A 15,732-nucleotide genomic window follows, 5' to 3' on the forward strand; every position below is an offset into this window, starting at 1 on the left:
CCCATGTCTCAAGATAAAACAAAGTCAAATTCAGATTAAGGCATGCTGGTATTAAAAAAAAAATCATGCTGCACAGCTTACACTTGCTCTTAACTCCCACAATCCAAGCACACTTATTAGAATATCACTTCCACCATATAAACAACGGGAACACAAAAAAGCTTGAGGCATACAAGCAGGTTGGGTTTAAGCACATGTTGCTCTGTTACCCACTGACTCACACGATCACTTTTTCTCTGTGCCCAGTCCAGAAAAGGTTAAGCTACTTGCAAGCATCACATGCACATGCATACAGAGACATTGCTTTAAAGAGCACAAAGTGTTTCGGTTCTCCAACAAAAAGGACGTGCAGTAACCTGGTACATAGATGCTTTATTTCTGACATTAATACGGTCTGTATTGTATGTGAGAGTCTTACATAAAAGAAAAGTTGTAGTACAACAAAAACAAAGATAAACAAGGCATTTGTTGTACATTATGTCAAACCTTAAAACAAAAAAATGGAGTAATATGTATTGAATTTTCATGCAAGTTTGGCTGCTGCATGTACAATCTACTTATAAACTGAAAGAAATGCAAATGCACACAACATTCAAAAAGTAATAAAAGATGCCTGACATATCAAAGATTAAAACCTTCTTGCTAAAGCAACAAAGTAGGAGTTAACTAGACAATCCAACCAATACCAACACAAATTAAAACTACTTATCGTAAAACTATGCTTAAACTTGGCATAGGCAGTTTTTGTGATACCACTTCTACTAAAATATATCATCCAGATTCCAGATAGTCATTCTCTCTCAAGGTGTTTTTTCATCCTTTGGGAATTAAATGCAGTCTCCAGCATAAAATGTTTTGGTTAAATCCATTCTGGTAATCTGAATCTCATACTGCCAAGAATTCCAATTGCCTCCTCCCAGCTTTCATAGGTGAGGTTAATCCTGGCATGATGGGTGTTTTCCAATCCCATTACTAATGGGATTCCCCTCCCCCCCTAAAAATTTTGATCTGAATTAAAAACTGCTAAAAATGTTTATGCCTACTACTATCATAGCCAGGCGAATATTTAATATCAAAAAATCTAAAAATAAGGATTGTATAAGCTCTGAGATGTTTAAAAAAGTTGAATAACCATTTACTTTCTTTGTGCCACTCATCACATGTTAAAATTCTCCATTAATAAATTATTCTCTACCATCTTTGATATTGAAATGATAGGAATACTTTCCACACCCTGCATAGTACTGGTTGATCTCATAAAGTTAACTAGAGAACCTGACATCATTTTGTAATTTTACATACAGTGCATATGATGCTCGCTCTTTCCATCTCTCATAGCAGCAAGCCGATTCTGCCACTATCTGTAGCAGCACACCCGGGAGTGGAGAGGAAGAGTGTTTGAATTATAAATAGCTAAAACTACAGTGTACAAGTCTATTTACCTGTCAGTATTTGTTGATAACACACCGTTGCAATTTGCTAGAAATTAACTACATAAAAATTTCTACAACGAAAGCAAATGAAAACATTCCTTCCAAAAAAAAAAAAAAGACATAAAATAAGTGCAAATACCTAAAATAGGCAACTAAAGCAACTGTTGTGACCTGTATTACTTTAAATAAGGACAAAGATTTTCATAAATAAAAGAATGTTCTTTGCTCTTCAAACATTTAGTAAGTATATAATGGTCAAACTTAAGTGCAGATAAAACCATTTTGAGATCCAAGGTGCCAAGTTTCTTCTAAAATAAAAAAGATAAAAAATGCATTAATTTTTAGCTCCTATGCAGGACAAAGTACTCCTGGGTCACGTACAGGACCCTAACCTTCTCTTCTAAATATATTAAAACAAGGTATGGGACCAGTAGCTGTATTTCAGGTATACCTTGTAACTATTTTGTAGACCAACATGATTTAAGGTTTATAGTGCAATCTTTATGTAGATGTAACATACAGTATAGATTTGTACACTTCACCTCTGTCATTCTTCTGCTATACCATACTTTAAGGTTAAACTTGTCCTTTTTCATTTCAGCTGTTTTAACAGGAAACAACGTTGGCTTCTAGACAACCTGCATACATATAAATATCTACATTTAAGCTTTAAAATGAAAATAAATTATAAAAAGACTCCTTTCCAATTTACAAAATTTTCCCTGTTCCTACATACTGTACAATACATTCAACAATCATCTCATTTTGAGATTTATGAAGAAAATACTGATGCTTTACACTAAAACCTAATTCACCCCCTCTGCCTACTTCTAAGTACCATTCGCAAATAAATATATTTAACACTGTAGTTAATTTCACTGTTTTGCAGCATACCAAAAAATTAGTAGTGCAACTTTCTATCCTTCCTTTTTACACCTCTCCATTGTGTTTCTTTGTATACTAGAAAAATGCTACATAAGCAAAAGCACATTCAGTCACGTATGTTGCTCATTCAGAAACCATTAACAACCTATAAACCTACTCTATATCAAAAATGCACTAGCAGAAAAAAGCAATGCAAGTCAAAAGAATAAATATGAAAAATAGACTTAAAAACTGTGAGTTGATGTGTACTGCAATGCTCTTTACCATTCTTCATGGTATTTCAGGGTGTTACTTTTTGAATATGTAAGAAACGCATTGCAGAACTGGTTGTACTATCCCTTGGTAGAGCTTCATGTCTGTTCTTTGTCAGTCAAGAGAAGAAAGGAAGCTTTAAGGTTTCCCTTAGCAGACTGTCTCAAAGTAAAGACTTAATTCACAAGTATTGTGCTGGAATCTCCTTCGACATTGAGTCAGTTTCAATGGAAAGAGACGGTTGTCAGTTGCAGTGACCATCACAGAATCAGAGCCCTTGAAGTGCTGTTGGTGGCTGTGTATGTGCTCAGATATCTTCGTGCTTGTTCAGTCATGATAAGTTGATCTTCTGTTTTTCCGTAAACAACTGCTTCCCATTCACAATTTGACTGCATAAAAGAGAATTCCGTTAAAAAGATTCTTCTTTTAACTAAAACACTTCTTCATTAGAATTCAACAAGTCTCATGCAGCCTTCCAGAGTAGTAATAAATTATCAAATTCTAGCAATGCTTCATTTTAATGTGAAGGATTCTAGTCTACAAAACAATACCTAAAATCTGTGACAAAGCTCTTTCACACCCCCCAATCCAGCTCAGCAGCAGTATATCTGTGTTGCATTTTTAAGCTATAACACACACCAAAAATGCTCTTAAAAACAGATTAGTTCAACAATTGAACCATAAAAGAGAAGTTAATTAAGTCATCTTCTTTTTGGATATCTTTCCCTTCAAACATGCTAAGTTGAACAGGCAGCAAAACACATTATTGACAGCTGTCTGGTGACACCAAGGAAGGCAAAATGGTTTGGCAGCTGAAAAGATACTGTAAAGGACTTCATTGAATCAAACTGACAGCTGTGGAAGAACAGTAAGACATCTTGGGGATATATTAGAAATGGCAAAGGCATTAGGAGTAAAAATAATGAATGGAAGAATAATCGAGCCACTAGTCCTGCTTCTTCCATGAAGTAAATCCTGCACATTTACATGAGTTATTGAACCTCAAGCTGATTTGTAGCAGCTCTAAATTGGACCTGACACTAGAAGACTGCAGCATAATGAAGAATGCAAGATTCTAGTCCATGCAGGAGGGAGGGAGAGGAACATGTAACAGAGGAAAAAAAAATCAGAGAGAAAATCAGCCATTTGAATTTCTTTGTATTTCATGGAAAGGCATCATGTTTAGAGGAGCCAGTAAACTGAGAGGGAATTTCTCTGAGGAGAAAGGAGGAAAAGAGTGAGATGGTTCAATAAGAATATTAGCAAATCCAGTAATAAGCCCTCCTTTCAAGTATTCAGAAGTGCATACTTCTCGGTCAGATAGATGTGTTCACCTTTACTGCAATTCACTGCATTTAGTTCTGTTTTGGAACAGCTATGGAACAACTATAGGAGGTTTATTCTTCCTTCTCATTAAGAAGTATCAGAAAGAAATACTGTTGGACCTGTACTTAAAAACATTGTTAGAGCAATTGAGTGGAACATAGAAGATCAGACTCCAGGTGCCTTGCCTTCTTTTTTTCCCCTTGATTTATTCAGACAAGTAGATGTTCTGAGAAGAGACGTTAACTTATACAGGGCAAAATGGAACAGGTGCCAACTGAATCAAAGAGAACCTCTCCCTAAACCTGGTGGTCAAAACACAAGCACCCACACACAAACTAGGTTCCACTAGCTGAACCAATCAACAGTTTTAATGATATGGAAAATGTAGAGTTGTACAAGAACAGGCACTTTACAAGAACAATTACCAAACAGAACCTGTGGACTAATTCTGCTTAACGAATCCCACTGGGGTTATTATGAAGCAAGGACCAGACAAATTCAAGAAACGTAGGTGCTGTGGACATTCAGTTTGCCACAAGTCAGTGCTACAAACTTTCTTAGTGCTTGACTTGAGCACCCAATCCTATTTTCTACATCTCTGCTATCCTGACCCCATCACAAGCACACATATTTAAATCTCAGGGAGCATTTATTGAAGCATCAGGGTCGCATTTAATGAACTTGGGTATGAGCAAACACTTCATGGACCGTACAACCAACTTCTGAGAAATATGGATAATGGAAACACTGACCCAAACAAGATAACCGAACAGAACTGTTCTAGATGTTACAAGACAGAGACAAAATAAATTATTTAAAAGTTAACCAGCCAACCAAACTAACAGAATACTTTGAAACCAGACCTGAAGAGCTTTCTCCATTTTGACATTTTTTGAAGCACATGCATTCAGTTTCTTCTTAATTACTGCATTTGCTTTGTTTGATGAATTTGTATGCTGTTTTTCTGATGTCAGGTTACATCTGTTGTCATGTATTTCCAACAATGGTATCATTAATAAAGACGTAGTATATACATTTTCTGACTATTAAAAAAAAGCGGGTAGGGAACATGAATAATAATTAGTATTTCATCGAAATAATATTCAACTGCTTGAAGAGAAGCCAAAATGAAAACAAAGCAAATACTATCAGACAGACCCTAGGAAAAAAACCTGAAAGGAAGCGATGAACACCACATAAGCAAACCAGCCTGCTCTATACTAGGATTCACAGTCAATACTGAGCACAGTAAAATGATTAGCTGCTAGCATGGTTTCAGCATTACTGAGTAGAAGTTTCTCTTTTCCATATAAAGCCTTGCTACAGCTGATGTCATTCTGTTACAAGCAAATTTTATCAAGCCAAGTGGTAACTACAGAACAGTTCTAAAGAAAAAAAAAACAACACTTGTAATTCAGTTTAGTACAACCCTTGTAAAAGTAAGGACAAGGAAACTAGAGTAAAAAAAAAAAAACACATCAAGATCAGTGTCAAGGGAAGAACTGCTTTAAGAACTGAAATAAGCACTGGATTGTTCGTTCCACAGAAGAGTTTCATATGCTGATAACATTGTGAAAATGAAGAAGAAAATAATCCAGCTTTACTAGAGCAAAAATGGAGAAAGGTATATCGCAGTTTAAGAGTATGAAATTAGATGAGAGTAACTGTGGCTTATGTACTTGTTCATTTGCAAAAATACACTATTAAAATGTGTTTAACTGCCTTTACATATCCTCCCTTGGACCTCACTCCTAACTTATCTCCCCACTGGCACACAATTTCCACTTAAGGACTAGCACATTTTTCATTTCTAAATCAGGTATTAAACCACCATCTCTCTTTGTAGGAGACAATGTTCCTGTTGCACCAGCATCCCTCACTGAGATAGAGGAAAAGCAATTTCTCCCAATCCACTGTCTCTAATACAGAAAAAACTCATTGTTTATCTTGGTTTAGGCTTGATAAGCTGACCATCAGTGATGCACAATGTAGCATGGCATAACAAGACGTTACTAAGGGACCACTGAATATTTGTTTCCGTTTTGAATGGCTGCAGCAATGAGGAGTACAAGAAGCCAGAGGTGTTCTTAGGGAAGGACAGGATTTCCACTAGGTGGCAGAGCACCTAACACTCAGTAAGACAGACACCTAGGCTTGTAGTGGAGTCTGAAGCATTTAAGAAGGAAATTTAGAAAAACAGCTACGATAAACAGAAAGGGGTTTGAATTAAGCACTTGTTCGTTTTTATCTCCTACCTCTTGAACATCACTTAACACCTGATTGCAATTCATAGACATTTGCTCTTTCAGAAAATAATGCAAGTGCTTAATTAAGAACTATTATTATAATAAAGCTTTCCCACAAACTACAAGACTGAAGATTAATTTATTCAGTCACTCAAGTGGAAAAAATATTGGGCCACTTTTGAAAGAAATGAAAGACCAAGACAGTCCCATCTCTGAACTCCTGACTTCTTGGTTGCTGAGGGAGAATTATTTGAATTCCTTCAGGCAGAGGAAAACCACAAACTTTATCTCCCACACACTTGGTGTTTCTTAAAGTATCCTGCTATTATGTGAAGTGGGAAAAGGAAAAACACGCTGCCTAATATGCAATTACGTATCCTCAAATCATGCCTACCACATTGTCAAGCATGCAAAACACAGGGGTAAATGCCATCTACTTGGTGAATTACAGACAGCTTCAGCGTGCTGTGTATGCTAAAGCTTATTAGTTAACCAGCATGGAAAGTATGCTGCTGTAATGGCAAGCCTGCTAAGCATCCACGCCACTTCAGTAGTCAAAATTTCCCGCTTCCCTGCCCTGAGGGCCTGAAAGAAAGAATTCATGAATGGAAGAGCAATGTTCAAGTATTGCTTAAGTACTTAAAGTAATAGTGCAACATGAAGGTGATTTCACTTCATAGATTCATGATTTGAACCTTTAGCTGATACAGTGAAAAAAATATTCAATTCTATGTTAATAATGCTGCCAGTGATACTCTGTAATAGTTTAATACTCACCTGTACATCCAAACCACTATCTTCAGCAAAGAGCTGGGCACCAAGCTCTTCTTTTTCCCATGGATCTAGGACCAGTGATTTTCTGACTTTTTTAGAAGAATTGCGCTGCAATAAACGTTTTGCAAAGAAAGATTGTAAAATATTATTGAAAAGCAGTTATTTCCTATCTGAAATTATTATTGTGAAATTACCTCCTGCTTGCAGCTTTTATACACAGAGTCATCTTCCTCCTTGAGAAATATATCTGTTCCAGTTTCCTCTTTCAAAACTTCCCTAATGTCTTCCTCCAAGAAGGCAAGTGGTTGCGACTAAGTTAATTAAAATTGGAGGAGAAAATACAGGAAGTCTATTAGTTTCTATTTTTTACCACATTCTACATCTGCCAGATAAAAGATCTTGCAAAACATAACAGATAAAGGATTTAAGCCATTGTAGTTAATAAGCTACAGATCAACATTTCAAGACTACAGAGATTTTATAATTCACATTACTCCGCATTATTTGTAGCCAGATAAAGCATATACTTGCACACTGTGCCTCAAAAAAAAAAAAAAAAAAAAAAAACAACACAAGATAGCATCAAAGATGACGTGAACTATTTGTTCACATTTGTTAGCAATAGTTACTCACTGACAAAGGGATGAAAATTCTTTATATATACTAAGCACATAAAGACATGTATGTATATATGCACACAAACATACTAAAAAGTGTACTATCAAAGTCTGACTCTTGTTGGGAAAGGAATTTATATCAATCGTAACACAAATCTTTGAATAAGACATTGATAGTCCTAAGTACAGTACAGAATTTCACAGAAGCCATACAGATGGCTCCTTTGTGTACCAACAGGAGAAGAATTCCCTTAAGCCCTCAAAATTTGATTTTGAACAGGAGGTTAACAGTGGACAGAAACAGAAATGCCAAACCACTCCATTTGCATAGTGAGAGACTGTGAATCTATAGGGTAACACAGATGGTGCCAAGCCCTGTGGCAAAGTCTGAGCTACCTTCTGTGTTTGCAAAAAAAGAAGTAGTCAATATACATTGGCTGGAATTTTTTCAGAACTTTAAAAGCATATGTCTACTGGATTCCAAAAGTTATTATGCATTAGCATGCCTTAGCTAGGCTAAGAAGGGAGCAAAAATTGGATTAATTGAAAAATATATAACATTATTCATAGTCAACTAAAAAAGGTCTTCTGTAACAGCCAGAAGAATCAGAAGAAACATGAATTCTTAAATTAGGGGGTTGTTTTTAGATTGAAGAAAATTCTAGAGTTCACTCAAGAAAACCTGTAGGAGGGATATAACACGTCTAAATATCTTCCCATCCAAAAAAGCTCAGAATACTAGCATGCTGTGATAATTATCTGGTTTCAATCCTAGCAGTACAGAAGAGCCAAAAGCAAAAAAACAACTCAGCTCTTACATGGCCCAGAAGATTCAGATAGTGCATTTTTTCAAGTTAAACGTGAACATTGGTTAAAATAAGCAATTAGTCACTCATTCAGTCATTCATCTTCTCCAGTTTGCTCTTACAGGATTATCTGGTTGGAGAACACACCTCGTTTCACTCTCTCACTTATAATTTTGTCTTTTGAAAACCAGAATGATATTAAGTATTAAAACTTAGTTCTCAGACAATGATGTTACTACCTAGAAGGAGGTATGATGTTAGCACGGCTGCACAAATTTAAAACCTCACAAATGCAGAAACAATGTTTTAGTCTATGTCAGTACTCCTAGATTACTGTGGGTCAAGTGTTTGCATGTTCTGAACACCATTCAAAAAGGCAATGCCTTCATACTACACTGAGGGATACCAGTCTGTTCAGCATAGAAAGTCTGAAACACATTGAACATTTCATTTTTTTTTCTAATCTATGGTCTAGCTGTTCTCTTGAATAATGCTGAAATTCACTGAGCCATTAGCGCTGTTTGAAAATGCTTTTCAAGATCATGCTGAGGCTCACAATATCTCAAAAACAAGAGGGCACAACTTAAAAAAGAAGAAAATAAATGATGTCATCACATACCGTAAGTTTAAGAGGACCATACTTTTTTTCCTGAGCAGCCAGAGCATTTTTAAAAGGAGTTGGTGTCCTCGGTGTTGAACCCAACAGAGATCTTCTAATTGTGGGAGTTCTAAAACTATTCAAACATAGAGAAGTGTTCACACATGCATTTTAATATTTTACTTTATCAACAGTAATGTGATAAAATGAATATAATAAAATGAATCTAACAAACAATTTAAGAAATACCTTAATTCACACAATAGGTACCACCACCATGAATCAAGTATTAAAATCTCCAAAATATTGCCCCAGGTATATAAGAACTTTAAATGGATTTTGTTCTGTATTTCAATAAAGAAAAAAAAATTAACCACCTATTAAATTAAAAACAGGAAGCCAGTTTACGTTAGTACACAAATACTGAAGTGTGAGGGTTTCTAAAAGTCATTCATAGCACACAAACAGGTAGACTAATTTCTCAGCATTTAGAAAAACTTGCGTATATTGAGCAACAGCATCAAATGCTTAATGTCATAACCCTACCCGACGTTTTCCTTTTGATCTTTTGGTGTCATTTCCTTGTGTAGAGGAGTCGTAATGAGAACTTTCTGCCCACAGATTGGTGTTGATGTGAATGCAGGATTTTCAAGGTTAAATTGTTCGTTTCCAGAGCAAGTGTTGAAGAACTAAGCACAAGAGAGAAAAACTAAGTCAACTTGAAGGACAAAGCTTCACCATTGTATTGAGCACTAAAAATATATAAACATATATCAGAAGAGCTTTTACTGATAAGCCCCAATACGCTGTGACTTATACTCCAAGACATTTGCCGTATTTATCACTGAAACTTGTTAAAAATTCTTACTGCTTGTTTATGCCATAGACAATAAGCTTCTATCTACAAGCATTTGCATGAAAAAGAGTGAACTGAGACATTAATTCCCCCCAGCATGAAAAGTTAATTTTCAAAACAAAGGAAACGTGTTCTTTTAAATTTTTTTTTGATAGATCTACCCTTATACACATGTTTTAAGAAGTCTTTAGACATATTTGTTTAGGCTGCAATGTATTACGAGGGGATAAAGTAATTTATAATCCACACCCTGCAGACTTCCTAGCTTAGCTGTATTTAAAAATAAACTCACCTGTGATGGAGAAAATGGTAGTGTTTTCACTGGTGTATGCTTTAGTGCAACATTGATGGCATCATTACATAAGCCATCGTTCAGTTCATTAACTGGTGATTGCCCAACACGCAATCTCTTCTTCTTTCTTAGGATAGTAGGTGGAGTGCTGAATTTTGTTACATTCGGAGTTGTTGAACAAATTCCTTCTTCCTCACCACTGACATTGTGTTTTTTGCCATCAAGCACAATACCGACGTTAAACTGGCACTCTGCAGCCCGGTCGTTGTGTTGAATCCGCATCAGTTTTACTGGAGCTGGCTTGACAGGAGATGCAACAGCCTCTGAAAGGTCAAAACTGGTGACATCACTCCAAGCTACAGGATCCTATGAGGCAAGATAGAAAACAGTCAAATATTAGCAGGCTTAGCTGAGATTATTTCATGACTTACCAATCTAACAGCTTTCTACCTTCAGAGGCCATGTACTGTATTATACTCTTTCCACACGATGCTAAAACTCTGAATGCTTTAAAGCAGGCCATAAAACAAATCACTCAATCCAGGTGAAACTACAGACAAGCGCACAATAAGGCATTCATAGAAACATTTTAACCATTAAAGTTTTGATGTCCCTAAATAAACTTTTTGTTAGAACGAATACAGACTTACAGATTCAATAAGCTCTAGTGTCTCTGCAAATTCAGGAATGGTTTGTAGAGATGATAACACTGCATTTGCTTCCACAGCCAAGTACTTAGTGGGTGAATTCTGCTGAACAGATGCGCCCTGGGTCTCATCCATGCTGTAGAACTCGCTTGTTTGTTCCCCGAGGCTATTTAGTGTATTAGGCACACAGTCTTCCATGACAAAACTTCCAGACCAAGTAGGTAAACTTCCAGCTTGCTAAAAAGTATAAAGAAGTATGTTAACCTTACTCAACTTAGAAGTTGAACAGAGTCGTTTGTTAAGTGGAGGAGAAAATAAGTATTATGTGGAAAGACTAAGCTAAACTATTAATTTTTTCTCTTTCAAACACCAATTATCTGTTCACGTTAACGCAGTTGGTGTTTTCCTTATGTTAATACACTAAACATTCTCAAATCCTGTCAGAATTTTATCTCAATCTTCATTCATATCTTACGCATGCTCGTACATAGATAATTATGGGTTGTATTGGAAGCCATCTGTGATGAAATTTCCTGTGTTCCTGAACATTAGCATATTACAAAGTCATCTTCACTAAAGTACAAGGTACGTTTTAAGGCTAGAAACTTCCTAAAATGTGAAATAATTCCAGTACGATCAGATTTTTAATGAAGATTCTACCCTTACAGCTTGCTTAACTTCTAAGTGGTTATCCCCTTTTAGTATACCACCTAGTGCTCCAGAAGCAGATTCTGGTTTGCACTGAAAATCTAGAAACAATGTGGATTCTACTGTATAAGGAGAACATCGCAGTTTCAAGAGAAAGCTCCATCACATAAAACTGGAGGTTGACCTGTAATCTAAAATACCAATCAGTAACGTTGGGTTAAATATTTGACGTTGCTCACAGCCCTCTGTTTCTGAGGAAACATCTGTCATCTGCAAGCTTCTCCCATTCTCCTCAAGCACATGAAAATTATGTACAGTGCAAATTTATATAGTATTTGATATGTCCAAATGTGGATAATATGTACTGCAAGCACACACCAAAGTTTGACAAAAAATAGTACACAGGACCAGAGAAAAACTTTTGAAATCAAATAGGACAAATCCAATACATCTTTCACTTTTCTCTGATGTACAGTTAACTGACGTTGCTGATCTATAAAACTGAATTGCAGTGGTATCAACAAGCATTTGCTGCCCTTTGGAAAGAATTTAAATTGCAGGCCTAAAGTTAGGAGTAAGTGTCAAATTGCAGGTCACATTTCTGTTGTTTTCAGTTTAGAAAATGACACTGAAAATATTTTGCTTCTATTTAACATATAGAGTTTGTTTTATAGCTGAACAATAGCTTTGATTTTAGGAGGTCAGATGAAAAAATACCATACAAATCCAAACATGCCTGACCAAAGATTAATCTCAGTAAAGTATATTAAAATATTTACAGAAATTTACAGTTCTTACAGATGATATTCGTTTTCTTCTGATTTCATTCTCTGCTGACATAAGCAGCAATTCAAGTTCCTTTATTTTCTTTTCTTTATCGGGATCATCATCAATAAATGACTGCTGAAAAATTGAAGAAAGAAGCCATTACTATTTTGCATTCCTGCCACCCCTTCACAGCAAGGATCTACATCATACTTCAGCTACATTTTTACCAGCCATCTGCACGTAGCTGGAACAGAGCCATTCCAGCTGCATCATATTTTGTAACACAGTAGTCACTTGCAAGTAAATCAACTCCAGCAATTAACAGGAGATGAATCTGGTGTTAAAGTAGTAAACAAGCTAATATGGTTTCTAATGTGGTCTATAAACGCTAAGTATACTATAGCACTTTTTAACTATAAAAGTTACTCAGTTCCACCTTTCATAGAAGCAACAGTACTGGCAACTCGATAGATGTGCGTGTGTTGTGTTCTCGTGCGTTTCCTACAATTTTGAATGATTTGTTCTTCCCTCAACTAAGCATGTAAGGAAGTAATAAAATGTTTCTTGTCCGAATGTCCAGACAAACCATTCTACCACTACTATCAGAAATGAAAACAAGTTAATCATGTTCTGGTTTTATTTTGTTTTTTTTTTAAACCTCCCTAAAACTTTCTAATACTGCTATAAATACAGGCAAGTGAAAATATATACCGGGAGCTTCAAAACTAGTTATACTCCCTGGTTTAGGGAGGATTTCAAGGAGCAGCAAGTATCTTAAACATTTCTTTATTATAGTACAATCCAGAGCGTCAAAAGTTTTGTGTCATGAGGCTTTGCTAGGATTTGTATTCATATACTGAGATTAGGGAAGAAAATTCACTACGAAGCAGATGAACTGCACAGGGAAACTTAAAGTTAGGTACAGAGTTCTGCAGAATGAATATAACACACCTAGTGCAAACAAAACATCTATGTTTCCCTATGTCAAATTGTTTTATTGATTTCAAACTCACAAAAATTCTTCTAGGAAGTCATATTGCCAGCCAAGATATACATTTAGTCTGTACCACACAAGGAATTTCAAATCCATTACTTAGTCAACAAGAAGCAAAAGGGAACCAATATGTTTTTGATGTTTGCTTTTTCTCTCTACAGTTTCTCAATGCTTTAGTATATAGAATGCTGCAAAACAGCGTTTTCAGCTGATTGACAAGTGTTCATCAGTCACAAAAGATAAAGCATACTGAGAACAAAAAAAGTACAGCCATAACTTTTAGTTATTTGAACGGAATCTTTTCAGATACTGTATTTAATACATACATAAAGTAGTAAAATCCCATCTTTAAATCTCACAGGAGTTAAGTGATACAAACAGGTTGTAATTTTTATCTAAATATTTCACTAATAACCATGTTTTAAGCCATACTTCTATCAGAAATAAGCACAACTCTTGTGCCCACACACTACATAAAGAAATAACGTATTGTGCCCTTCATTATCATCTAATAAAGCTATCCTAAGGAGGAAAAAAAGAGTACAACAAACAAAACCACTTGCAGCACTGGGATCTATGAGGACAGCTCCTTTTTTCCTATCTAGAACTATCTATCAACCAAGTCAGAAAATCTTCTTACAGAGGAACATACAGAAATTTAGATGAGTGATAAAGACTTAGAGACATTTTGAAGTTATGTGTTTACTCTTCATTTTACAGCATAATGCATGGTACAGTCTCTTCATTTCCAACACACAACAATTTACCTGAACTAAGTTGGCAGAAGCAGAAGCATGTTCTATACAGCTGCCTTCTGGTGAGGCATACTGGTATGCTGGAATCTAAAAGACACAAATCATTTTACATACCCTTAAAAAAGAGGCTATAAAAGTAGCTCTAGTTTATTGTACATATAATATTTATTATAGTTTAGAAACCATAACTTACCATATCATCACAAAAATATTTAACAGATCTTTGTTCTTACAGATTTGTTTCTAGTTCCAAACCCAACACATGATTTGAAACTGGGAAACACTAATTATTCTGAATTTAGAACTTACATGTGTCTGAACAGGTATGTAAAATTGATTCTGAGTGTGCAAGTGTTCCATAGCCACACAAGGTTTGTGCTGAAGTTTGGATGAACTAGCTCTTTCGGACTTTATACCATCTTGTAAATATCCTTCCTGTTCCACCTTTCTTCGCATTGTTGAGTTCCAGTGATTTTTAATTGAATTATCAGTCCTAAAATGAAAGTGCACAACAATAACTGGTTTCCGTATCTCAGAAAGTTTAACATATGGCATAGTTCACAGGGTTTGTTACAAGTGGGTTAATCTGAAGCCACAAATGCAGAAAGCTCCAGTAGCTTTGAAAGTTCTATCAATGTTTTTTTTGTTGTTGTTGTTTTTTGACAGAATTACTGGAAAACTGCTCTTTTCAAAACTTCCTTCTATTGAATTTGAAGATAGGAGCAGAAAAGAGAAAGCCTTGGTTTTGGCTATGATCATGGGTAGGAACTTTTTTTCCTCAGATACTTAGAACATCAATGTGTTCAGTATCACTAGATCACTTACCCTGTACTACAAATTTGCAGAACATCAAGCTAAAGCACTCAGCCTACTGTCCTGCAGTGTGATAAGAGCACAACGGGCAGGGTTTACCATCTGAAATCATCTTTTCTAAAATGACAGTATGCGTTAGCTCTAAAGGTGCATGTGAGCTTTGTGGAAGAACATCCCACTATCTTGGTGCCCTGACTTTGTCTGGGGAAAGCAGGCATGGCAAGAGACCAGTAGCTATTGCCACTCCCCTGGAAACAAAAGGCCTGCAGTTTGACGAGCACGATGAAATCACTTTTAATACTAGGCAAGAGTAGAGGATGAATTCACTACAACCAAAAATACTAGCAATATTACTACTAGCAGTAGCTAGTCCCTTGTGAACATGCTAGACAGTCACCTCCTGAATATATACACTGAATTCAGAGGGTCAGCTTAACATTGAATTATTAACAGTACAAGGCTAAAATTTTATTTCATTGAACTTTTTATACACTGAAATAGTTTTCTACAAGCACGTAAGTTGGCAATCATACTTAAAACAAAGATAAGGAGAACAGCGCATACAATTCATTCTTAATTTAGAGTCTACATGGTAATCAACAAGATTTGCAATACACAATTCCTAAGCCTGGAGTTTTGAAGGTTACTTAGAGTCTCCTTTTGAGTGCCCAGTTTAAAAAGAAGCGTTGCACAAAAATTAGAAAAAAAAGGAAGTCACCCCAAAATGTGTGTTAATGAATGCACTTTGATATCAAGTCATAGGATGTTAAGGCATTCTTCCCCTATTACTTGCAGGAACTTTCTTCAGCTCTGCAAGAACTTTTTCATCTCTTTTAAATTAGGTGTATTATAAGTGAACAGGAGGATTTTGAAGGAACCTGCAGGATGCTAGAGAACCTTCTCTGGTTTTCTATCTTTTTAGGAGTACATAACCAAATGCAAAAATCTTAAAAAGATAAGGGTTTCATTATTTATCAAGATAGACAACTTGTTACAAGTTTCAATAGGTGATCTCTGACTAG

General features: G+C 35.8%; 1 protein-coding gene across 4 annotated transcripts in view; it reads right to left on the bottom strand.

Moving 5' to 3' along the window:
• Positions 1–352: 352 nt before the first annotated feature.
• The window catches only part of MYBL1 (MYB proto-oncogene like 1), a 30,600-nt gene continuing 15,220 nt past the window's right edge, over positions 353–15,732 (bottom strand). For 2 of the 4 annotated variants that reach the window (XM_084509595.1, XM_084509593.1), the window contains exons 6-16: positions 14,207–14,390; positions 13,910–13,984; positions 12,179–12,283; positions 10,736–10,969; positions 10,086–10,451; positions 9,484–9,626; positions 8,959–9,073; positions 7,111–7,227; positions 6,920–7,024; positions 4,760–4,939; positions 353–2,959 (exon numbers count right to left, since the gene is read on the bottom strand). In XM_084509595.1, the coding sequence (XP_084365721.1) occupies positions 2,831–2,959; positions 4,760–4,939; positions 6,920–7,024; positions 7,111–7,227; positions 8,959–9,073; positions 9,484–9,626; positions 10,086–10,451; positions 10,736–10,969; positions 12,179–12,283; positions 13,910–13,984; positions 14,207–14,390 (1,753 nt within the window). In that variant the 3' untranslated portion in view covers positions 353–2,830. The remainder of the gene's footprint in view (positions 2,960–4,759; positions 4,940–6,919; positions 7,025–7,110; positions 7,228–8,958; positions 9,074–9,483; positions 9,627–10,085; positions 10,452–10,735; positions 10,970–12,178; positions 12,284–13,909; positions 13,985–14,206; positions 14,391–15,732) is intronic. The other 2 variants (XM_084509594.1, XM_084509596.1) reach the window with 2 other exon arrangements.

This window comes from Aythya ferina, assembly GCF_964211825.1.
Source record: "Aythya ferina genome assembly, chromosome: 2".
Classification (NCBI taxonomy): domain Eukaryota; kingdom Metazoa; phylum Chordata; class Aves; order Anseriformes; family Anatidae; genus Aythya; species Aythya ferina.